We start from the raw sequence: 24742 nt of genomic DNA on the forward strand, positions 1-24742 counted from the left end.
TGGCCTCTGCCAGCAAAACTGCCGATTTTGATCCAGTGTCCTGAACTCCTCTTGCTGAAGGAGAAGGGCTGGGGAAGAACTGATGCTGTGGTTCAGTGATAGGGAAACTCATGGTTTAGGGATCCTCGTAGGAGGTAGCAAATACTGCAACCCCATGGCACAGGACACCCTTCTGGTAAGAGCTCTGAAGGTTCACATATATTCAAAAGATGTGGCTGGGGTAACTCGGTAATTGCTGGGTTTATGCCAGGTGTACCTGAGGACGGCTGATGAGGACAGCAGGATCAGCTCTCGTCCGCACCACTCGCCGGTGGCATAGCGCCCGCACCCCCCCGCCTGTGCTCTGGGTAATTCAAGAGCAGGATCGCCATCTTGCCACATGAGATTGGCATCAATTTTTTACTATGGGGTGACCTACTGGTACCCAGATCCGATACTGCTGAGCTTCTAGGGATGGCTTGACCCCACCGCATCCGAGAGTGTGGGATTCCCTGTGACGGTCCTGGATGGGCAGACAGGCCTGTCTCAGGAAAGCATTCAGGGCACAGCATGCTTGGACACCGCTCAGTTAGTAGCAGTCCAAACTGAAACCCCTTTCGTTTCATTTCCATCCTCTCTCCTTGCACCCCAGCTGCCAACAGACTGGGACGTTTGGAAAGGGTACCAGGGATGCGTCATTTCAGTTTTAACTTGCGTCTTGTGTGTCCGTTTTATTTGTGCCTTCTGCAAACTGATCAGTTTTTTGGAAGTGTCGATTTGCAAGGATTTATCCACTGATGTCTGCAAAGACACGCTGGGCTCAGAGTTATTTGCGAACAATTTACATGTGCATTTCATCCACGTGTATAGTGCAGCAAATTGTTCACTCTTGTTCTTAAATGACTGTTATTGCATGAGATGAATCGGAGAAATTGGAGTTCTAGGCTGGGAATCTGCAGCAGACATGCCTGGATTTGGACATGGCACTTTTTAATGCGACAGAAAAACATCTCTGGCTATCTCTGCGCTCTAAAGAAGTGCTGGATAATGGTGCTTCTTTGTATGCCAACGCAAGACTTTTTTTTCCAAATCTTTCCTTGCGGTCTTGACAGTGCCCCGCCGGGTGAACTGCTCTTTGCTGGCACAAACCCCTGTGCTATTTGTTTCGCTGTTAACTACATCGGTTGCAATTTACCACCAAGTTCTTTGTTTAAAATCTTGATTACGGACAGATCTCCCATGTGTGCATCTTTACAGCTACCCTTCCTGCCCTTGAAAAACTGTGCCGAGTAAAGCTATTTCAGTCAGGAAATAATATTTTTTTCTAAGGGATCAGCCTCCGTAGTGCTGCAGTTTGGCCAGGACAAGAGACCTGTGTACCTGGAGAGTTTTAGTCCCTTTCCGACGAGAGCTAGTTAAATTGGTAGCAGGTTGCAGACAGGTCACAGTGATGTTGAATTAATTCCCATGGATAAGCCAAGGCTCAGGTTCATCTGACATAATTTGAGAATCTGCACAGAGTGCTTACGTTAGTGGTTTCGTTCCCCAGAGTTCCCTGTGTAGTCAAAAAGAGGCAGAGGTTCCCTCAGAGGTGATTCAGAGCACCTCAGTTACAACCAGGAGCACCGCTGACTGCTGAGGGGACTTGCAATGACCATGCTTTTCTGTTAGACGTCTCAGGTATATAAAATTAGGTGGTGTGTCCTCAGCACCCTTCCCTGCTGGTTCCAGCATCCTCTTGAGAAAACTTCCTCTCTTTTTTCGGATATGAAAAGCTTAGCCAAAAGGAAAGGAGGGTTACAGTATCCCCATAAAACTTGTGGTCTCGTTTCAGGAGGAAGATGAGATAAAGCCTCTCAGATGGAGGCCAGCTCCACCAGCCTCAAGAGAATCAAGTTTGGGAAGCTGAAGGTGGTACGTCGGCACTTGCTACAGAGGTATGAGCATCAGCCCTTCATCTCCTGCCTGGCTGGTTTCTACAGCTGCCGGTGGAAGCGGTACCAGCGCAGAAGGACCGAGCCTGGGAAATGCTGCTGCAAGACGGTAAATCAGCTCAAAATCGGCACAGACATTGATTTCTGTGTAGGGACAGGTCGGTCCAAGCTGACAAGTGGTTGATGCTGTGGGCCAAAGGCACTCCTGCCCAACATCATTTGGAGCCCACCGAGATCTGTTGGGTTGTTAGATTTTGGCTCTAAGCGGTTGGTGTATTGCTGTGTTTCCAGGGCAGGCTCAGTTTCTCCGTGCCACCACGCAGCTAACAAATGTGTGGTGGCAGGAAAGGACCTTGCACCAAACTCTCCAGGCCAGTGAAACATCTCAAAGCCATAGGATCAAATTAAAGAAGGAAAATTTGGGCTGGGTGTGCAGTAAAAATTGTAAAGAGGGCTGCTGCATAGTGCAATTCCCTCTCACACGAGGTGGTTAAAATCCTGTTCGTTTGTGAAGTCATGAGATCTGTTTTCCCTGAAAATAAATACTGCAGAGTACGCTTTTGAGGCCATCCCCTGGTCACAGAGGACAAGGGGGGAAGTCATCTCCGTCTCTGCTTCTGGATGTCCAGCACCAAGCCACGTGTTTTATGGACAGCCTAAAAATATCTGCCATTTGCTCTGATTGCTTTGGGGTAGATAAGGCTCTGACCACTTGTCCTTCCTCTCCCTCCCCAGCGGGAATGCGTGTTTTTCCCATTGCTTGTTGGAGCTTTCTGCTTTTCTCTGCTCTTTCTGTACATGTGGGGTGAAGCGAAAAATGACTACAATAATTTTGACTGGTAAGTACCATCTTTTTCTCCTCTCCCGCTCCTCGGGCAGGTCCCCAGGGTGGCTGGGAAGAGAAGAGCACCCTCCCCAGCAGCTGTGCTGCAGCAGGGCACTTTAGCCATGAGCCAAAGATTTGGCTCCTTAAAACCCTTGGTTACAGCATCCAAATCGAATGCCCAGTGACTTCAGAGTTGCTGAGGCTCTGCACTCTTCTTGGCTACAGTTTTCAGGTGTAAGTGTGAATTTGGGAGAAAGGGGAGAATGATCATCACAAGAACTGTGAGTGAAGGGGACTAACTAGCTCTTTCCTTTCCTTCTCTGACTCTTTTTTCCCCCCTGTTCCCTCTGAAGAATGTAGTGGCTGGCATTAGAGGCGTTGCACCAGCTATCTCACTGCAAAGAGAATTGCATGTTCCCAGGCTCGAAAGTAAGAAATAATTGGCAGGGATTTATGCAAATCCTTTCCTTCTGCAGTACGTAGGTAACAGTGATGCAAATCTGGGCCCTAAAATTAAATTAAAACAGCTCAGATATTATGGGGATGAATAGTATTATTCATCCTTATTGAGCATTTGGGTAAAAAGTAAAGCTCCCCTCTCTCTCTCCCTGGGCAATCCCTCTGCAGCTCCTCTAGCTTTCTGGTGTTTTCTCCTTTGAAACCTGACTCAAATCCCCTTTTGGCTGCAGTGCCTTACACAACCGCAGGCAGCCAAGGTGGGCTGTTGGCCTGAGTCATGTCGTCCTACCCTTTCCCCAGGCTGCCTCGTCTGCAGCAAGGAGCTGTGTCTTACAGTCAGCCTAGGAGCAAGGCTCCTCTGGAGCAAGGCCATCCATTTGGTCCTGTATTTTACCACCCCAGCACATTGGGGTATGAGTCTGGTGGCTAATGCAATCATGGATTTGGGGAAGGAGGCTCTTAACCACTTTTGCATGTTACAGGGTAGGTTATTCCTCCCTCCCTCTTTGATTTATTGCTTTGAAAATTTCAAAATTTCAGGGAACAGGGCTGTTGTTTCCCTCCAGTCCATGTACTAAACACAAACACGTAACATTCTATTGCTTTTTAGGTATAATTATGGGAACCTGGGCTTCTGGTTTCTCTGGTCTCTTGTTCTCCTGATTGTGGCTGCAATCTTGTTCACGTACATCACGCTGTTACTGGTAAGTAATGCTCCTTGTCAGCTGTCCATGATTTATAGTCCTAAAAAGTGAACATGGGGATGGCTTTAATGTGTCAGACCAAAGCTCTGCGTAGCCCTGCGGATGATCCCTAGAGAGTGGGTACCTGGGGAAGGCTGGGAACACAAGTGTTTATGGTACTTTCTCCCCATGTCCACCTGCGGATGACCAGTTTTAGCTTGGGGGTCTCTGAGCCAGATGTAGTTTCTGTGATTTCTCTCAATGATTTCCCTTTGATGAATTTGTCCAGTGTCTCCTTGAACCCAAATGAAGACGTGCCAGCAGTGGCTGGATCTTGATTTAGGGGAAGCTAAAGACTGTTGTTCTGACAGCAGGGAAGTATGGGGCTCTGAGTCACGTAGTGGTGGTGATATGATGTCAAAGCTGAGTTATTCCTCTAATCCTGAAGAAAAATGCTCATTAGAAGAAGGGGAACATTATCACTGAAGCTGCCTTGGCTCTCTTTGCTTTGCTGGAGGGTTTCTCTCCAGTTTCTCTCCAGGTAGAGACTGCAGACGTGGTCACAAAATGCTCCTGAAGTTTATGCCCAAAGAGGCAATGTTCCTGAAATCTTCACTTTTCCAAATCCTGTGGAATTCTCTCTAGACTTCTGATCTGCTGTCTGCTTTGGTTACTGGAAACATACCAAAAGCAAGCATTTCCTAAAATTTCTACCTAGCCATCCTTTTCCCCTGTCCTTTCTCTCACAGGGACCACCCCAAATGAAGACAGATCTGCATCTGTGTTTCCACCCTCTGCATCCAGAGCTATAGGCTAAGAAATCACTTTAACTCCAGGGACTGGAGTTCAGTCTCATGCCTGCTCCAGCTTTCATTTTGAAATGCCAGGTGCTGAGGATGAGGTTATGGCTTTGACTCACCTCTGTGATCGAGACAACCAGCTTTTATCATCAATTTCTGCTGTTCTTACCCAGTCCCTGATGTGTCATCATAGAGTCAGTCTGTAAATTGCTCATGGCAGGGAATCTGGTTTTGCTTTGTCCATGCAGTGCCTAACACAACAGGTTTCTGGGGTCCTTTGTCCCTGCTCAAGTACAAACAAATAGCGATTTTATTCTAGTGCTAGCAATAAAATACCGAAGTGATAAATAGGACAGCTGCTTGGCCATGTCCACAGTGATCAATAGCATCATAAATGCTGTGGACTAACTGAGCTCTGAGTAGGACAAATAATATTTAATTACAAGGATTTTGTGACAGCCTGGTGGCTCTAGGGCTCAACACCTATTATTCAGCAAAGCCTACCTGGCCTTCCCAGTGGCCATGGGACAGTGTGGGTGGTTTGGCAGTTACAATGCTACTTTGGGCAACTCAGAGCTTTGCCAGAGATGCTCGTGTGACATGGATACCTCTGAGATCATACCTCAGCAGGCTGCGGATCTGGAGTCAACCTCAGGATCAGACTAACCCATCATAGCACATGCTAGAAATGGACTTTACATGATTTCCTGGGCTTGAGGACCCTGAAGACCCCTGGGGCTGGTGTGTCAGGTCGGTCATGCTCTGTCTGGATCCAAACACCAGCCAGTGTCCAAGCAGTGGACTTTCTTAGAGGAGTTTTGTGTCTTTGGCAGCATGGATGTGATGGCTGCAAGCTATCAGGGCTGGTGGTAGGCAAGATGAAGCCAGAAAGGTAGACGGAAAATATGAGGCAAAATTAGTGTCCTACATGGTTCAGTTCAGTCTTGGTCCCACTCTTCGTTGTGTAGACACATCCTCCTCCTCTCAGCATCTCAGTTCTGTCTAATGAGGCTAACAGCACTTGCCTTCCTCAGGAAGGTGAAACACAGATAAACCTGAAAGAATATGAGGAGTTTGGATGCTATCAAGCAAGTCCTACAAGAGAAACACGTCGGGGTACCTCTGCTCAGGGGACAGCCCCTGCAGTGAAGGTCCATTTGCTTCTTGCTTTCATGAAGCTGTTAAGCGACCCACCCAAAGCTCTTGGGTGTTTCTAAGGGCACTCACCCTGCTTGATTGCATCACCATGACATCGTGTCTCATTTGGCAAGACTGCTGCATGCATCTATGTTGAGCAGCGGGTGTTGGGAGGTATGAGGCTCCACACCGTCAGAACTGTTACCTAAATAGGATTAGGTCTTGAACGAGGAAAGTAATCACTGCCACCATTCATGCTCCCACTATCTCAAAGCATACAGGGTCATACGACAGTCACACGCCTGCATGCAGGGTCTTGTGATGACAACTGCGGCTTGGCCATGCTCATCCCAGCAGGGCGCCTTTCAGAGAATGACTCTGCCAGGAATCACTCCTCCATCGCTGTTTGCAGAGCTTCCCTGTCACAGCGTCTGACCTCTCACTGTAGCCTTTGATGAACCGCCCAGCAAAACACTAACAGCCTCAGAGGTTAATAAGTGCAACTCAGCCCTTCCACATCTAAATAAATCTATCATTGTGGGTACTATACGATAGCTGGATCACTCTAATACATTGCAGACAACTGATGGCCAAATAGGTTGCCCCCACAATGAATTACATCCCATGTTCTGGTTGAACAGTGTTGATGAAGACTGTCCCCGCATGTGTTGCAGGAAGGACTGGAGACCTTCACCCAGGCAATGTTTCCTTGTGATGTTTTGCATCAGCAGCCCATCACATCAGAAAACTGAGCACACTGATGCCCTTGCTGGAGCAGAGAGATTTTATAGCAACCAGTGGCAGGTCTGGTTTTGTTTGTGAGCACCATCTCCTCTTCCTTAATTATGGCACCCAGCTGGAGCCTGCAAGCCTGCTTCCACGACCTTATTGTGAATCACTGAAGCAAACACTTTTCTGCCCACCGGCCACCAGCGGCTGAACAAAACGCTGCACAACAAAGCACTTGCTGTCTACGCAAAGATGCTCTCTGTCCACATGCATCACTGTAATTTTTTCAGACAATCAGTTTCAATTAATTCAATTATCAGCACTCTGCAAGACAATATTCTCATCCCCATTAGAGCTAAAAGGTTAAGCTGAGGGGTCTAATCACAGAACAGTTCATGCTCAGTGGAGAAGAAAAAAACTTTTCTTGTTCAGTCTTTCAAACACCAACATAATATTTTCCTCTCTGCAGTTCAACCATGTTTGTTCCAATGGTTTTGGGGAGATGGCTCGTGACTGTACAATATAAAGAGGTTCAGGTGTGTTGTGGCCTCTGCATTTGTAGGCTAAGAAAGAACTCAAAATAGTACATTGGCACTGAAGTCCAAAAAGTGATCTCAAACCTCCATCCCTAAGAGACCAGAGCAGTTCTGGCTTGCTGCATTTTTGCCAGAAAGTGAATGTAGGGACCTGAATTCTGCTGTTGTGAACATCTAAGTGAGCAGATGTTTTAGGTGAGTGCCTAAGTGCCTGCCTTCACCTCCTTGTGGGCGGTGGGTTCAGAGCCTGCCTGAGCCTCACCAGCAGTATTTAAATAAGCACAAGGTTATTCCCGTGCTGAAGTAGAGAGGGATTAAGGGTCTATTGTCCATCCTTTTGCAGCATAACCTTGTGGTCAGTGCACCCACTCAAAAAGAGGGAGACAGAGCTGCAATCCCCCTTGCCGCGAATCCATCTTTCTTACTACTGGAAAGCATCTCCTAATTACCACTGTCGTGGTTTAAGCCCAGCCAGAAACTGAGCACCACCCAGCTGCTCACTCACACCCACCCCCCACCCCTGGGTGGGATGGGGGAGAGAACCAGAAGAGTGAAAGTGAGAAAACTCGTGGGTTGAGATAAAGACAGTTTAATAGGTAAAACAAAAGCTGCACACGCAAGCAAAGCAAAACAAGGGATTCATTCGCTCCTTCCCATGGGCAGGCAGGTGTGCAGCCATCTCCAGGAAAGCAGGGCTCCATCACGTGTAATGGTGACTTGGGAAGACAAACGCCATCACTCCGAACATCCCCCCCTTCCTTCTTCTTCTTCTAGTTTAAAAGGCTGAGCATGACGTCATATGGTGTGGGATATCCCTTGGGTCAGTTGGGGTCAGCTGTCCTGGCTGTGTCCCCTCCCAACTTCTTGTGCACCCCCAGCCTGCTCCTGGTGGGGTGGGGTGAGGAGCAGAAAAGGCCTTGACTGTGTGTAAGCACTGCTCAGCAATAATAAAAACACCTCTGTATTATCAACGCTGTTTTCAGCATAAATCCAAACACAGCCCCATACTAGCTACTACGAAGAAAATTAACTCTACCCCAGCCAAACCCAGCACAACCACTTTGCAGGTAGATGATGGAGAGGGGACACTTCCACACCTCATACTAAAGAAGAGAAGAATGCAAGTGTTGGAGGCTGTAAGATTCAGGGAGATGATGGGACTGGCAAGAGGGACCTTGGTTTTAGCCTCAGCAGTACTAGTCAGAAATATATTGGTCACCTAAACCAATTAGCCAATTCCAGGATATGTGTGGAAGCAGTTTGGAAGAGCCAGACCTGCTGGTGCTGGTTGTCCCTTTGCCTGAGGAAGTCCTGCTCTAGGTGCAAGCCTGTGGGACATTGCTAGAGGCAACTGCTCTCCATGGAAGAGCATATTGGACAGGTCCTGAAGCAGCTTTCGAGGAGCAGGATGAAGCTAGGTTGTTGTGGCTTGAGATGTTAAGCTTCAGGGCTACACGGAAAGCAAAGAAAACTCAAGCTGACTGTGCCAGAGGATAAACCCTGTCCACATCACATCAGCTCACTGGTCCATCAAGATGTGTTCTCCTACAGTGACCAGTGGTGCAACTGCAAGAATTCCTTCTTCACTCTCTGAGGATGAAACCTGGCGATTATTCTTCTTCTAAGCTGATAATGAGGTGTTGTTTCCATCGATAAAAACGAGCTCACCCTCCGATGGCATTCCCAGATGTGGTGCATCGTTCATACTAAAGTTATACTGCAGTAGCAGGGGAGACTCCTGTTGAACATAGCCTGTGAAATAAGTGTTTGGCTGTACCTCAGGCAAGGACCAGGTCTTTGTAACATTACTTGCAGAAAAGGGGCAAATTTGAAAGTGTCTTTTTTTCTTCCTTTTTCTGAAATGGCTTGTTTAAATGGGGCTGGCTTAAGATCTTCAGCAATAATTCAATTCTCTCTGAACTGCTCCCATGGTTACCCATCATGTACTGGGTGCAGGATTCAATTAAAGGAGACTAACGTATCAAGAAGCACTTAAAAGCTGATCTGTATTCTCTGCTGAGCTTGTACGTCACTTCAAATCAGCATGGTCCTGGAAAGAGAGTGTGTTTGTAGCTGGATGGGAAACAGCTTACATTCCTTTGTAGTTGTGTTTTGGGAGAGCAGAGCCCCTTCCCCTAAATCTGTATGTCCTGCTTTCGCACAATCCTGCTGTGTTACAGTCTGAAGGGACCTGGATCATAAAGGATCCTTCTCAGTGGAGCACTGATGTCTGCTAACAAATACTTTTCTCTAAACCCTGATATCTGGTGATACCGGTCCCCAAACTGTCCCTTACGGTGGTCGGGAAGCTTGCCCCAGGCACTCAGATTCCTGAGCATAGACCTGTGCGTTTTCACGGCAGCAAAGTACTTCTCCTGGTGAAATTCATGACCAGGTTTATCAGTTGCTTAGGTCTGGGACAACCTGCAGAAATGCCCCATCAGAGCCATGGACTGGCTTTCCTCATCCTTTGCTTCTTGGTGTTCAGGGCTTCTCGGGTTGTCCCCTGCCCTGGCTGGGGTTTGCTCTGTGCTTCACAGGAATGCTCCCCAAGGGCTCCTACTTGCCGTCGGGGGGAAGGAAAGTGCCAGCCACTGAAAACTAGAGTTTTTTAATCTTCAAGGCAGTTTTCCCTGTTCCGAGATATGCCTGTCTCTTGCGTTTCCTGTGATTACTGTGGAAGCATTGTCTCTTTTGCTGTCTGCTCTGTATTTTTGTGGTGCTTTGGAGGCATTTTTTTAGTCCCTGACCTCTCTCCCATAGTTGATATGCCTCTAATCACAACAAACGCACAGAAAATAGGCAAGGTTAGTGCTGTATTGGTTCATACCATAGCAGTTGGTCCTGGCCATCACTTCTCTTTCAGAGTTTGTACTCATAAAGAAAAGTAATTAAAAGTGTGAACCCCAAAGTGCCCAATTATCTGTTACCCATGAAAGGGCTTTGTTCCTGCAGGGCAGCCTTGATATGTGCTCGGCCATTTCAGAAGCATTTTTACTGTAGCAATAAACACTTCTCTCCATACACCTGTCACGCTAACAGCCTTGACATTGTGCAGGAAGACCTAGTGTAAAGTGACTTCCCGATGCAAAAATAATTCCAGAAGTACCTCACTGAACACACTTCACCATCTTCTACCAGGATGCAAACAATCTTTTCTTGGTTTCCCAGGTCCTAGCGATGTGTTTGCTTGCAGAAGGTCAGCAGCTGTACCTACACTGGAGTCACAAGGTGGGGAGAGTCAGGGCTTTCTGGTAACTCTAATCCACGCTTTAAATCAATTGAGTCTGTGGTGTTTCTCTGCATGAAAAACATCTTAGATTATGGGAGAGAAGAAAGAGAGGGAAGAGGTTAATCTTAGGAGACTTTAGATACCCATGAGAATGATATCTCCACCTGAGCTGATCACCTAAACTCCCTTTCAGTCAGTGGAGGGAAATGAATCCTCTGAGGATGCAATTCATCCAGCTGGTCATGGACACCTAAATTAAGATGAGATGAATCACACCTAAAGTACCTTTTCCCCCCACTGACTCCGAAGGAGCTTGTGGTGACTCATTCAGGTGAAGATGTCTGTATTTGACATGTCTACATACGGTAACATGAAGACAAAAGCAAAGTTTCCATGAGAAGCACAGTGTAATTTTCCATAGCAGTGCAGCGGGCTCCAGCAGCAGTGAAAAAGGTGGCTGCTATCTCTGCAGAAGAAAAATCTGGCTTTTCCAAGGTGTCTTGGTGCCCTATGCCTTTTGGTCTTTGGGTCGTTTGGGAAATGCCACCTGGAGTTTTGAAGGTGCAGAAACAAATCCTCAGAGAGCTGTTGCTTCAAAATGATGCATTAGAATCACCCTCCTTAAGAAATTCTTCAGGTTATGTAAGGCATTTAAAAAATGAGCCTCTAGCCATGCAGTTTAGAGGAGAATATAATGTGATTGCAAATCTTGCAGTGGAAGGGAATAGCTGAATGTGCAGATACTTGATCCTGTGTTTTGTCATTTAAGTAATGGAAACACAGTCACCTTCGCTATTGAAAACTGGCTTCCAGAAGGACCAGAAAGATGTAGAACAATTTGTAAAAAAAATTGAGACTGCATCCTTGGGTGGAAGAGATTAGGGATGGATTATTAAGGTGTTGATCTGTAGGATCCCCCTGAATTCAGGGGGCCTTGGTCCACGTTCTACTTGCACTTCGTTCTCAGCAGACAGATGATGTACCAAGAAGAGTACATCATCTGCCATCACAGCTGTGCTGGTACCAAACTGTGCAAGAAGCCAAAGAACAGACTGAGCTGCCTCCTCACTTTTTTGGTTGAAAAGTGAACTCTCATCTCTTAATTATGGGAACATTTGCTGTTGCTGAAGCATGTTGCAAAGCAGCTCATAGCATAAGAAAGCTGAGTTGCTGTCTCTTTTGGGTGGAATTAATCACTTCTGAATGTAGCCATCTGCAGGTTAGGGTTTTCATGTAAGCTGATCATCTAGGCTCCATCTACATCAACAGAGAGAGAGAGAGAGGCATCTCCCATCATAAAACAAGTAAGAATGGATCACCTCTGGAAATTCCTCTCTTTCTCCAATGATTGTAGAGGGAGCCTTGAGGGCTGACTTGGGTACCCAACTCTTACGATCAGTCTTGCCGTACAGAAAAGCCAATCGATAGCACTGTTGGTCTGGTTTTAGTCCCAATGCATCTCTCTCTCTCTGAACTGGCATAGTCAAGCTTATGCATCCCAAACATATCAAGTCCAAGCTGCTTACATAAGCCTGTGAGTCAAATGGATGACACACCCTGTGCAGAAATGCTGAAGCTGATTTATGTCTTCTTTGTCTCCCCAGATTGGGACTTTTCTTGTCCTGGGCTTCTCTATCACAGCCCTCTTCGTATTATCAGTACTCTGGGGAGATCAATGGAAAACTGTCCGCCTGTCGTTCCAGGTAAGAGGGGCTGGGAGGTCTGTTTGAAAGAACAGCTTGTTTATAGAAGTATTTTGTGGTAATTCGTAGAAAATATTCCATATGGTGAATGTTTTTCACATGGGTTTTTCTGGCATGGTACGTGGTTTTGAGTAAACTTTTATTAGGAGTTAACAGTTCCTGTCGGGAGAAAGGAAGCCAAGACATGAGGTTGAGTTTCAAGCTGTCTGATGTAACATGTCTCAGTTTGGGAAGTCACATCCTTTCTTTTATTTTTTTTTGGCAAAAATGTTGTAGGTGTACTGTTAATTTCCAGGTGCCCAGGGCAGGTAAATCAGACCCCTTTGGCTGGCAGGGTTGCTGGAGCAAGAACTTTCTCCCTAATCAGCTGCTGCCAGTTCAGCAGCTTTAGCATTAGCACAATTTCAGTCTTCTGTGACTCAGAAGAGCTTCATCTCCTGAGGGCAGGACAGCACTGAGATTTCGGGGAGCAGGTGGGGAACGCTGGTGTCAGGTGGGACAACCTACAAGAACAACATTGAGGTGCTGGACTTTGTCCAAAGAAGGGCAATGAAGCTGGTGAAGGGTCTAGAGCACAAGTCTGATGAGGAGCAGCTGAGGGAACTGGGGTTGTTTAGCCTGGAGAAAAGGAGGCTGAGGGGAGACCTCATGGCTCTCTACAACTCCCTGAAAGGAGGTTGTAGCGAGGTGGGGTCGGTCTCTTCTCCCAAGTAACAAGTGACAGGAAAAGAGGAAATGGCTCAAGTTGCGCCAGGGGAGGTTTAGATTGGATAATAGGAAAAAATTCTTCCCCGAAAGGGTTATCGAGCATTAGAACACGCTGCCACGGGAAGTGGTTGAGTCACCATCCCTGGAGTTATTTAAAAAATGTAGATGTGGCACTTAGGAGCGTGGTTTAGTGGTGGACTTGGCAGTGCTAGGTTAATGGTTGGACTCGATGATCTTAAGGGTCTCTTCCAGCCTAAATGATTCTATGATTCTATGCAGGAGGGCAAAGTGCGTGGTCTGCTGGCCTCCTCAACTCTCAGCAGATCTGAAGATGGAGGCTAGAGCTGCCCAGTGCTGTTTAGTGTCTGAGCATCCAGGTCCTCACATGTATTGGGAAGGAAGAAGTATGTAAGCCTTTGGCTACCTAGCTGCCTTGTAGATGTTATTTGGGCATATCACCTCTCCCCCATGTGGCTAACTGCTTGTGAACATTGGGAGAGCAATGCATATGGATGGGAAGAGGAATCAATTAGTAGCTCCAGAGTTATGGAAGTCTCTTTGAGATGTAGTGTTTGTAGGGTGTGGTTAATTGCACGTTCCTGCTCTACAGAGTTTGGTAACCGCTGGGCTATGCACTGGCAAAGGTAATGAGAAACCATCAGCTTCTCCTCCCCCTTACAGACCCCAGGGGAGGTGGATGAGAAGAAGGAGACACAAGAGCCTTTGGGTTCCTCACAGGTGCTGTTTATTTTAGGTGTTCATGTCCTTTGAGATGCTTCACGTCCCGCTGCTGTTCCCAAAAGACATGAATCTCTTGTTGATCCTGTGTCATGTCCATTAGCCCTGCAAAGCTACTCAAATATCCTGGACATCTCAGGTGGCACCTGTGTTTACGCAACTGAATCCTGCTTCTAATCGAAAGATGTTGGTGTCAAGTGTCCTGGGCAGACAGTATCACAGGCAATAACATCTCTCAGCGACTGCTGCTTTCTTCAACCCTTCCAGCTTAGAGACTCAGGCATGGACTAAGCAATAGGAAAGGCTTGCACCTGAATAGATTTTTTTTCCTAGCACGTACCTTAATAACTCTCAGTTCTAGCTGGAACAGAAACCACGGGGCTCTGACGAGCATGAGAAAACGATGGATTGGTTACTTTGACAGATTTCCCTAGTTTTATGAAAGATGTGTCATATCAACATTACTTGAGTGAAGAGCATCCATTCAGTGTCAAACGATTTCTGCTTTGTTTTCAGCTCTACTCATGCATTCATGATAAGCACAGAAATGATTCTTAGCTTCTGATCTTCTTGTTTAATCTGTAGGACCAAAGAAATCAAGTCAAATTACTTTATCTGTCCAGCAATAGGTATTACCTAATATAGCATAAGCATTAAATGAATATATTATTTTGTGTTAGTAAATCAAGAAAAATATCTACACTTTGAGTTAAAAGTAAAAAAAAAAAGAGGAAAAAATGCAATTAGCCCTAATGCAAGTGAATTAAATGCTTTGAAATAAATGAAAATTAATTATTTTTCTGGAATGTATTGATAACGTGAAACTAGGTGCTGCAGGGTGTGTATGAGTCTAATAATGTCCATGATCAGACATGTACCAGATTAACTACTTCTCTTGTACCACAATATTCCATACAAGTAAATACCACATTTTATCACTCAGATTTGTTGACATTAGTTTAATGATTTAGCTGCAGTGTGGTATGGAGATGACTGTTATGACTGTTACCTGGATGGTATTGGATTGGGTTAGATTGGATTAAACTGGCTGCTGTCTGGAAGATGCTCACGGATTATGCATAGCAGTAATGGTGATTGCATCCTCATGGACGAGGACAGCCTTGTCCCCTTCGGCTGGCTTAGGAGAAAGGAGAGCTGTGTAGTGCAGTGAGGAGCACTCCTCGGCCTGGGTAGCTGGCCTGGCTGGGGGCACATCTCTCCCCTCTGACTCCAGAGGTGTTTGGTGGATCCAAGACAGGTGAGGGAGAGAAGTTGAACTGCTGGTATCTGCAGCAGGAGCCCATCCAGGTGGAAGGCTGTAGCCGGGTTGGGGTTTGTTTCCATCTATCTCCGCACTTTATCCTTCGACTAAAGTCCTCTTCTTTCCTTGCCAGATCACAGCTCCCTATCTCCACATAGGGGCAATAACCATCATGGTCCTCCTGTCTTGGCCCGTGGCTCTTCATGCCATCAGAGCAGATAAGAAAGGTACAGTAGCTCTGCTTCCTGCTCACTATATGAAGAAAGGCGTATATCAGTGTGGGGAAACAGGCCTGCGGGAGCCCTCTCCTCCCACACCTGCACTCCAGCTGGAGGTGACTTTTAGCCTCTGTGTATCCCAGGGAAATTAGGTGGGCTGGGGCTTGGGCTGTGCACTGTCCTGTGGCTGTCCAGATGCGTTACTAGTTTGCATGCTCCCTTTCACAGTTTTGGCCTATACCAAGGCAGTTACCCACCTTGAGATGGAGGAGATTAGCAGAAGTACCCACGTTCTGAGTCATGCATGGAAATTTGGTCAGCCCTCTGCGGGAGAAAGCAGCCAGTAGCAACTCTCTTGGCTGACCTTTGCTTGCTATATGCAGCTCTGCTGTCTCAGAAGGGATCTCCAGTCCAGTCAATCCACTTCAGACTAGTGCATCTCAGGAGAAGACAGCTGAGATAGGGGAAAGCTTTTTGATCAGTTCCATGGCAAGTTCTGTCTACCTCCAGGAAGTGTAACCGAGTAGTGTAAAGGACAAGGGCAGATGCCAGGAACGACTGCAGAATAGCCTGGCTCTGGGACTGGCTGTTTTTCTCTGACCTAGTCTCTCCATATAGCCAAAATTATCTACACGACACCCATCTGCAGATGTTGATTTGTAATAAAAATCAAAGACAGAATGGGATGGTGAAAGCATTTTTTTTCCCTGCCCAGGATTTTTCTTAGTGAACTACAGCTGAGGAGGTTGGGGGGGAACATGCTGGGACCCTAGACATCTCAGTCCGGCATGCCTAATGGACTCTCAGCTCAATACATCAGCTTGGTGTAAGCCCAAGTTCCTTCAGAGCCACTGGCACAACGCACAGAGGGGTGGTGGTACCCATTCAAGAAAGACATGTTGGTGCATAGGTGCTCATTTCTCAGAGGAACTGTTTTGTTCCCTGAGGTGAAGGCTCACTGGGGCTCTCGGGCAATGTGTCAACAGACTCCAGAGAAGACCATAGGTAATGAGTTGGCAAGTTTCTGAGATGCAATAGCCATGCAGTCAGAGTCTGTAGGGTTCTGTAGGTCGCACGCAGAAGGTCACTGACAGCAATCTGAATGAACCAGGGAAGTATTCACCTTAAGGGGATGTAACATAGGTGTAGGAGAAAGGTTCCTCCTCTTCTTCACTGTGAATGAAACGCCAAAATGTTGCTTGTTCTTATCTGAGTAAGAAAAAAACTAGCATCCTTCTGTTGAGGATTGTTTTTCTACAGATGGGGGATATTTCATTGCACCACCTCTAAAGAAAAAGAAATTAAGGCCATGTCTTGCTATAAGGCATAGTGAGATGTAATTAAAGCACAAAACCTGCAGTCCTGACTTAGACAGCCCACGTCCTCGCTTTGACCAGTTTGTTTTCCTGGGTTGCATTGTTTGGAGAGAAAGTGAAAATTAGGGGAAGAAGGGATGAAAAAAGGGATGGGACAAAGCCCAGCAGCTACTTAGATGGAGGGCTGTATTAAAAGTCAAGCCGCAAGGCAAACCTGTACGTTACCACATGGATTAACTCTAGCCTTCCTCCTTCAAATTCTTTCAGTTGTTCAGGTGATAATTGTTGGTCCATACCTGGCTATCCTTCTCTTTCTTTTCTTGATACCTCTGGGGATGTACTCTCCTTGCATCAGAGAGATGGGGACACTTGGACCAAAGCCAGCCCTCATTGGACACCGTGGAGCACCAATGGTAGGTCTGGAGAAGTTATTTTACGTCATTTCTTCATCCTGTGTCTTGCTACCTTCATCATCGTCGCCTGTTTTTTTCCATGAAATCTATGGTGGAAGGGGAGACATTTCCACTTGGAAATGCATGCCAAAGGCATCGCTGTGTGGCTTTGCTAACAAGGATAACACTGTTCCTGAGGGACAAGATGGGTTTGATGGCTAATGTGGAAGAAAACAAACAGTAGACTTTAACAAGATAATGATGCTCCCTTAATAAAAACCAGAGGTATTACAAAAAGACAGAACGTACTTATAGAGTCCTCCAGAGTGTGTTTGAAAATGATCTGCTCATGCGCTTTTTTTTTTTCAGCTGGCACCAGAAAACACTGAGATGTCATTTCAGAAGACAATTGAACATCATGGGGATGGTCTTGAAACAGATGTCACCATTAGGTAAGGGGAAAACATTGCATCTCACAGAATATAAGTTTTTTCTTCTAAGAGTTGCTTTTGGAGATGTGCAACTCCAGGCAATAAGGTTTGGGTCCCTCAGCTGGCGCGTGATGATAGGGGCTGCAGGGCATGGTTGTTCTCAGGCAAGTCAATAAGCTGTAGCTATTGATTTAACAATCATTATTTCTACAGTATATTTTAAATGCTTTGCAGAGTATAAAGACAAGTACCTACCCTAGTCTGACTTCCAGGAGACAATGAAGGTTGTATCAGTCCTACAAACCAACAGAAATTGTATTCAGACTTGTGACAGCGTTGTCCTAATTATTAGATCTTTAATTGCCTTTGTTTGGGGGACCCATTGCTGTGAATTGCTAACATGCTGTGCAGGATGAGCAGTTTCCAGGCGCTGAATGAGAAAAATACTAATGCTTAGATGTTCTGCTAATGTAGACCTTTCTATAAGAGGAAATTTTGCCTTCCCATCGCTGTCCATTTAGACTTCAGTCCTCTGAAACCCATAGAAACACTTTGGTGTCAGCAAAAAAATAATTCAACCATAAGTTACTATCCATTTTGGAGGGGGCTGGCAGGCATAAATGCCACCATCTCCACTTTGCCCCTGAGGAAACTGAGGCACAGACAGGCATGACTTCTCCAAAGTCACCCAGCAGTATTTAAGCTGGAAATAACTTGGTGTCTTGAGCCTCAGCCTTCCTCCCTATCCCACCCTCTGCACTGATGGAGGCTGTACTGCTGCATTCACAGTGGCCCACATATTCTTCTGACCGGGCATGAGTCTGCTCATGCCATGAATGAACTCGCACCCCAGGTGACCTGAATTCTTGCTCTCCAACAGCTATGATGGGGTTCCTTTCCTCATGCATGACAGCACCTTGAGGAGGACAACCAACATCAAGGAGGTCTACCCCAATGACACTGCTCAAAATGCTGCATTATTCTCCTGGGATACCCTGAAGGAGTTGAATGCTGGAACGTGGTTCCTTAAGGTAAGCACCATAAAGGACTATCATCAACTGGATGTAGAAGAGACACCAGCTGGCCACTACTTAATAGCATGAATGTTAGGAGAGGAACTACTGGCTGAGCTAAAACTGAAAGAAGTCAGTAGACATCCTTCAGTTGGGGTCTCCTTGCTTTGTCCAGTTGGCCTTTAGGCTTAGGAGACCTGTAACAATCGGCTGGTGGGTGTTCTTGTGGCTCCTTATCATGGCAGCAGCAGAACACATGGTCTAGAGGAAGAAGACAACGGCTACTTGTGCAAGGCGCTGTGTATAATAGTCACAGCTAACATGGTGGGACAGAGAAGCACAGCAGAGCTAGCTGTGAACTGCACAGTTTAGGTCCCAGAAGCAGTGTCGTCACAGCCTGGGTTAATTTCCCTTGTTTCTCAGGTAGTAGAGCTAAGCAAAATAGAAGATCCTCACCTACTGAGGGCTGATGTCAAACTTTTTCCCTCTTAGAGATATGAGGATTTGCATGCAGCTGACTCCCAGACGTGACTGCCTGATTGATTTCCTTTTTCATATCTGTTTATTTCTAGGACAAACCATTTTCATGCATGGGCTCACTGTCAAGGGCAGATCAAAACCAGGCAATGAATCAGTCAATTTACAAGCTAAGTAATTTCTTGCGCCTCGCAGACAGTCAGAATAAACTTGTGATATTTGATCTCTACCGCCCTCCAGAGAAACATCCTTACAGGAACTCGTGGATCAACAGAACCCTGGAAGTCATCCTTAATGAGTCGGGGATTAGACCCCATCTGGTAGGGTGGCCTCACTCCTCTGTATCCTTTTTTTCTTGCTCTCTGAATTGGGACTTTTGGGTCATACCCTGCATGCTTTCACCTGCATAAGGTCCGGCCCCTTTCATTTCACTTGTTTTAAGAGGCATCATTCGGAGTATATTCCTACTATCAGTTCCTCAGCAGGTACAAAATGGTGTAACCCTACAGCAGGACAGGGAAATAAATAAGCCAGTGTATATACCAGCTGATGTCTTAGCCCCCAGATGACATCCTTTCATCATTGTAATAATTGGCAGCCTACTCCCTGCCACCCCTGCTTATTTTATATATTGCGTAGAAACTCCTGGCTTAAATTAAAACACATGAAGCTGGGAGCCTCCATTGCCTTCCTCCTTCCCCAGGCAATTCCCTGCTTGGGATGGATGCTAAATCCATGTGGATCAGGTTATGTATCCATTGACGTCTGGGGAGTTACGCTGATTTGTATCTGCTGAAGTTCTCTTCTCCCATGCTGGGAAAATGGGAGAATAGAATATTTTCTGTTGCCTTTCCCATAAACCAAAGCTGACTTTTCATCCATTTCAAACACCGCATCTTTTGTTGGGCTGTGTGAAACGTACTCACTGATTTCAAGCTGATAAGCAAGGAACAGTGAATACTTATTTCTTGATGAAATTGAGTTGCAAATTTTAACCCTGCATCCAAACGTTCTTTGATCATTGAAAGAAATACATCATTTGACAGGCTGAGTTAAGCTCCTCAAGATCTTATCTTTACTGGGTTTGTGTGAAGGGCAGGGCATATTAGTAAGTCCGTTGGGAATTCACTGGGTCCTCTTGTTGCCTGCAGGTCCTATGGCTGGAGAACGACATGAGGTCCTTTGTTCAGTCTGTTGCTCCTGGGTTTCAGCAGACAATGGGCAGTAAGGCCCCAGTTGAAGACCTAGTGATGGACAATATTGTCAAACTCAATCTGGCCTACACTGAAATGTCCAGTGAAGATATCCGGTAGGTTGCAGTTTCAGCCCCAAGTACAGTCGGTGGACTGCAGCTGGTGTACGCTTGCCTCATGCGTGTGGCAATGTCTCCCTCCAGTGACCAACTCCAGGATCTAGAGCATTTTGGGAAGAGCTCCTTTAGATCAAGTGGCCACCCTTGTTGCATTTTGGGAGTGAAGGACTGCAGTTCACTCCTACTGTTGACCCTGTGCGTGGCCAAGAGGTGGCCTCCCTGTCCCCAAGTCCATATTTACTTGACCAGGATCTGAAGATCTTCTGGGTAGAATAACACAGCTGTCTCCTGATTTCTTGTCTTTCTATTCATGCCATCCCCAATCCCACCAATACTGAATCATGGAGAGTGAACAACTATTTAACCTCCCATGGCTCTTCCACAATCATCAGTGTGAGTGCATAATGCTGTGGTGAGAGACCATCACCTTCTTGTAGCTGATGTTTTGGAGACTTCCTTTCTTGTCTCTGTTGCTACCAGTACTTTGTTGCTTGTGACACACTGAAAATGTCATGTCTCCAATGAAAGGCTCCACGTTCATTTCAGGAATTTCCAAAATGGTTCTTTTATATGAAAAAAAATCAAAACAGTCTTACTTGTCCAGCTTTTCTTTTGTAAATAGGATTTTTTGCTCTTTACTGTGCACAAAAATATTAAAATCTAATTTTAAAAAAAGAAGAAAAGGAAAAGTTTAATCCTTTGGATGAGAGTAATGTTCATGGTTTCTCAATGATAATTTTCACAGGATGTAAAATCCTAGGTAGATCCATTTGGGTAAACCCTGAGTAGATCCTAGGTAGATTTACAAATGCTGATATTTTTACCATTATACAGAATATGGTCTTACTTCATATTAAATTTCAGTAGTTTATAAGAACTTGAAAAATGATGAGTTGATGCAGCAAACATAACAAATGAGTAGCCAGCTTCGAGGTGGTTTTGAACACACTATTGGGAGATTACAAACGCATCATTACATTGATTCATATGGCAGAAGGGTGAACAAAGTTTTGACCTTTTGGACATTTTAACTGCATTTGCTTCCAGCAGATCAGCTGTTCTGTTTTGACCAGTTGTGAATGACTAATTATTGGCTGGTTGGCTTTCCTTTCTATTCCTTATCTAGGTCCTAAATCAAGTCTTTCCTACAGAAAATTGCTGTCTCTCCTTGATTCAGCCCAAAGGAAGTACTAACCTCCTTGCTTAATGAAGGCTATTGCCTTTTGATCTTTTAAAGGAAATATGCTGAGGCAAACATCACCACCAACCTCTATGTGGTCAATGAGCCATGGCTTTTCTCCCTGGCGTGGTGCTCTGGGGCACACTCTGTGACCACCAATGCCGTCCACACACTGAAGAACCTCAGCCAGCCACTCTTCCTCATGGTAAGTGAAAATCCTCCCCCTCCCAGGGGTAGGAAGTAGGGTTGGGATGTTCATGGTTACCTTTGGAGACCATGGGACAGTTCATGCATGGATAAAGGATATGACCCTTTGCATGAAAAGGACCTGATTTGAAACCTGGCTTACCTGACACTCATGAGCCACTCCAGATATCACCATACCCTTCTCCTCTTTTCTCTTGGCTCAGGTAGAAGCACCCTGCTCATCAGGATTTGCAACTTAGGCCTTGAGATGAGGGAAAGAAGTCATATTGAGACTTGTGTGGGGAGAAAGGAAGGGCCTTTGAGGGCACAAGCTGATGCATGAGGATTTCCATTTCTAAGCTTTTGAAGCACCTTACTGATGTCAGAAGTTCCTCATTTCCCAGGGTTTCCCACTGCCTTTCTCAAACTTGGTATTGTTCCACAAGCCCGAGGGAAATAACCATAGAAATAATCCTTCCTTGCTGGGAGGAATTTTTCACATAATTTGTCTACTCCCGGCTCTGCCTTGGACAACCTGTAGGGCTAAGGAGCACCTGGGGCACTGGTCCCAGCCTAAAGGCTACTTTGAATAACTGGTTCCACACCCTTGAAGCAGGTTTTACAGCCAGATGCTTCAGAAAACTGCAGTGTTTCAGTCCACTCTGAGGGTGGGTGGAGTGCCAGTCTAAGGATGAATCTTCAGAGGCTCTTAGACTTAAAGCAGGAGCCACTCCAGGCCCTCTGTGGTGTTCACTAAAGGACAATTTTGCCAGGGAAAATGAGGTGCCACCAGTTGACATTAAAGTTGGAGGGAAGCAGAGTGAACTGAAGGGCCTGCCTGTACAAACACGAGTTCCCTGTTATATTCACTGTGATGTGGGACAATCTTCTTGGCCACACAACAGACCTGTTTTTATGAAGGGTGATGATTTGGCACCAACACCCACTGGTGAGTGACCACTTTGAAATGCCACCAAATGCTTTAAACACCTGAGGGATGTTACTGCACATGCAAACCAGGCAGCTGAATGGCCATATTTGAGCAGCAAGAAAGAGCTTGAGCAACTTTTTTGCATATCTTGGGGTCCTTGGTGGTGGACACATCCTCTGTTGTTCTCTTCCAGACTCCGCAGCAGTACAACGTCATGTGGATCCTGACAGATCTGACATCCGCGCTCCTCATCTCACTCATCTTTGCTCTGCACTGGTAACTACCGAGTTGCTAATGGCCATGCTAACCTGATCTTTTGCGCCAGGCAGAGGGAAGGAGGGATGCTTCCAGATGATCTGAAGGGTTAAAACTACTCTTGAGAACATTTTATTTCCCTTCAGGAACTAGAAGAAAGCCCTGAAAGTCTCCAAATACCTCTCTGCTTCTCCTGCTTGCTCTCATTTTCCCTTTCCATTTTGGTAGCTCAGGCATCATCTACCCTCAGGATTCAGTGGAGACCTGGTGGATTTACTGTAGCAACATAAACCAGTTATCAAAGCTGATGGGCTGAGAAAGGAACTGATTTTTCTATTCTTACTATTTATATATACACTGTTGCATTGGACTGACTTAGGAGGAAAGCTCTCAACGTTAATATTTGAGCACCCTGTGTGGTGTCTGCATGTGCCAGAGCCCCACAGGAAATCCATCCTCCCAGATGAAAATGCCTGAGTGTGTCACAGACACCGCAGTTTGTTTCCTCCCGCGCCATCAAAGACATTGCCTCTGTTTAATAATTGGGGAAACTGGGATTCATGGGACAGGCACAAAGTGGCTCCTTCCCTTCCTTCCCCTCTCGCCCTGCCCTGCTCTCGGCAGTCCTTCCCCAGGTCCTGCTTTAGAAGCTTTCACCCTGCTTTCAAGGCTGCAAGTTGCAGGGGGGGTTCGCAATCACCCCTGCGATGCATCTCCACCGCTGTCAGACCTTCCCATGCCCGTCTCCTCCAGGCTTCTGTTCATGTCGTGTGTGCATTTCCCAGGGCCCTGCAGATGCTTCTGATCCAGCCAAATGACAGCTTCTTCTGGGCTGGCATTGCAGCAAGGGCATTCCCAGCCCTGCCATCAGCAGTGCCTGAGAGCCCTGCGTGGTCTTGTTTGTCAGGTTTATGAATGCACCAAAATTACAATTTTTAAATTTCCCTGGCTGCTTAGGAACCAGTGGCTGCAAACATTTCCGGGGTTTCTGAGCTCTTAAATGTTTCTTAGAAAACAGGGCTTAGTCACAAAGTTGCCTTCAAAATGCTGTTGCACACGTGAAGTGTGGATGCTTAGACATCAGTCATGCACTGGAGTCCCTTCTCAGTAAGGACCTGAGCAAATCCCAAAATACCAAGGCAGCTCCTGCCCTGACAAAGTAGAAAAAAGGTGTCCAGGGCACCAGGGAGCTGCAAGGGGAACCACAGCAAGTGGTGGCCTGACCCAGGTGCTTTGCCCCATGCAGGTGGAGAGAGAGGAGTTTCTCCTGCTGTGCCCATGACGGTGGCCCGATGCTGGAGAGCGGCACCTACAACAAGTTCAGGACAGGTGAGTAGGGCAAGGAGAGCTGGGAGACGCATCCTGCTTGGGCCATCTCCGTGGGGGCACCAGGGTCCTGATGGATGGCTTGGTGATGGGTGCCCATGCCATGGCGAAGGATGGAGGCATCCAGGGTTGTCTCAGTAAGGGTGCAGGTGGCAGTGACTCCTCCCCTCTGTTCAGCATTGATGAGGCCACATCTAGGCACGGGGTCCCGTTCAGGCTCCCCAGTACCAAACAGAGGTGACAGATGGGAGCGAGCTCAGTGGGGCCACTAAGCTGGAGGACGGGGCATTTGAGATCTGGGTTTGCACAGTGGGAGAGAAGGTCAGGGGGCATCTTATCACCGTCTGCAACCATCTAATGGGAGAGTGTAGAGAAGATGGAGCCAGATGCTTCTTGGATGCGCAGTGACAACAGCAGAAGCTGCAACCTTGGAAATTTTGACTAGATATAAAAAGAAAGAAAAAATCTTCCCCATGAGGGTGGTCAGATACTGGAAGGGGGGTCCAGACAGGTGGGGAATATCCACCCTCAGAAATGTTCAAAGCCCTGAGCAGCCCGATCTAATTGGCCCTGCTTCAAGCAGAGGTTGGGGCAGAGACCTCCAGATGTCCCCTCCAACATGCATTCTTCTGTGATGCTGTGAAAAGAGAGCCCAGAGGCGCTCAGCACTCTTGGGTCTGCAAGGCAGGGTGGGATAGGCTGGGGACCCTCCCATGCACCAGATTTCTGCACCCGTGGAGCTCTATCATCCAGGCAAGATGACTCAACCTGGGCTGCACGCATTTTCAGCCAGGTTCTATTTGCTTGCGACGGGTGGCAAAACAACTGCAGATGTTTCGGTAGCTCACTGCGCGTCCCCTTTTCCAGAGCTCAGCGACATGCCTGCCGTCATGGCCTGACACGGGCAGGGAGGGGACGCAGACCTGCCGTCTCGATGAGGACTGGAGAGCAGAGTCTCCCCTGCTGCCCTTTCCTGCAAT

The 24742-nt window shown here is 46.7% G+C and overlaps 1 protein-coding gene across 1 annotated transcript in view; it reads left to right on the plus strand.

The window, feature by feature from the left end:
* Positions 1 to 24661, plus strand: part of GDPD4 (glycerophosphodiester phosphodiesterase domain containing 4) — a 38458-nt gene extending 13797 nt beyond the window's left edge. The window contains exons 2-16 of the mRNA XM_009321929.1: positions 1814 to 2022; positions 2649 to 2752; positions 3809 to 3902; positions 10255 to 10314; positions 11920 to 12018; positions 14859 to 14952; positions 16527 to 16672; positions 17021 to 17103; positions 17963 to 18113; positions 18668 to 18892; positions 19724 to 19881; positions 21122 to 21269; positions 22375 to 22457; positions 23683 to 23765; positions 24630 to 24661. Coding sequence (XP_009320204.1) covers positions 1840 to 2022; positions 2649 to 2752; positions 3809 to 3902; positions 10255 to 10314; positions 11920 to 12018; positions 14859 to 14952; positions 16527 to 16672; positions 17021 to 17103; positions 17963 to 18113; positions 18668 to 18892; positions 19724 to 19881; positions 21122 to 21269; positions 22375 to 22457; positions 23683 to 23765; positions 24630 to 24661 — 1743 coding nt within the window. The 5' untranslated portion in view covers positions 1814 to 1839. The remainder of the gene's footprint in view (positions 1 to 1813; positions 2023 to 2648; positions 2753 to 3808; positions 3903 to 10254; positions 10315 to 11919; positions 12019 to 14858; positions 14953 to 16526; positions 16673 to 17020; positions 17104 to 17962; positions 18114 to 18667; positions 18893 to 19723; positions 19882 to 21121; positions 21270 to 22374; positions 22458 to 23682; positions 23766 to 24629) is intronic.
* The last annotated feature ends 81 nt before the right edge of the window (positions 24662 to 24742 follow it).

This window comes from Pygoscelis adeliae, unplaced genomic scaffold, assembly GCF_000699105.1.
Source record: "Pygoscelis adeliae isolate BGI_AS28 unplaced genomic scaffold, ASM69910v1 Scaffold263, whole genome shotgun sequence".
Classification (NCBI taxonomy): domain Eukaryota; kingdom Metazoa; phylum Chordata; class Aves; order Sphenisciformes; family Spheniscidae; genus Pygoscelis; species Pygoscelis adeliae.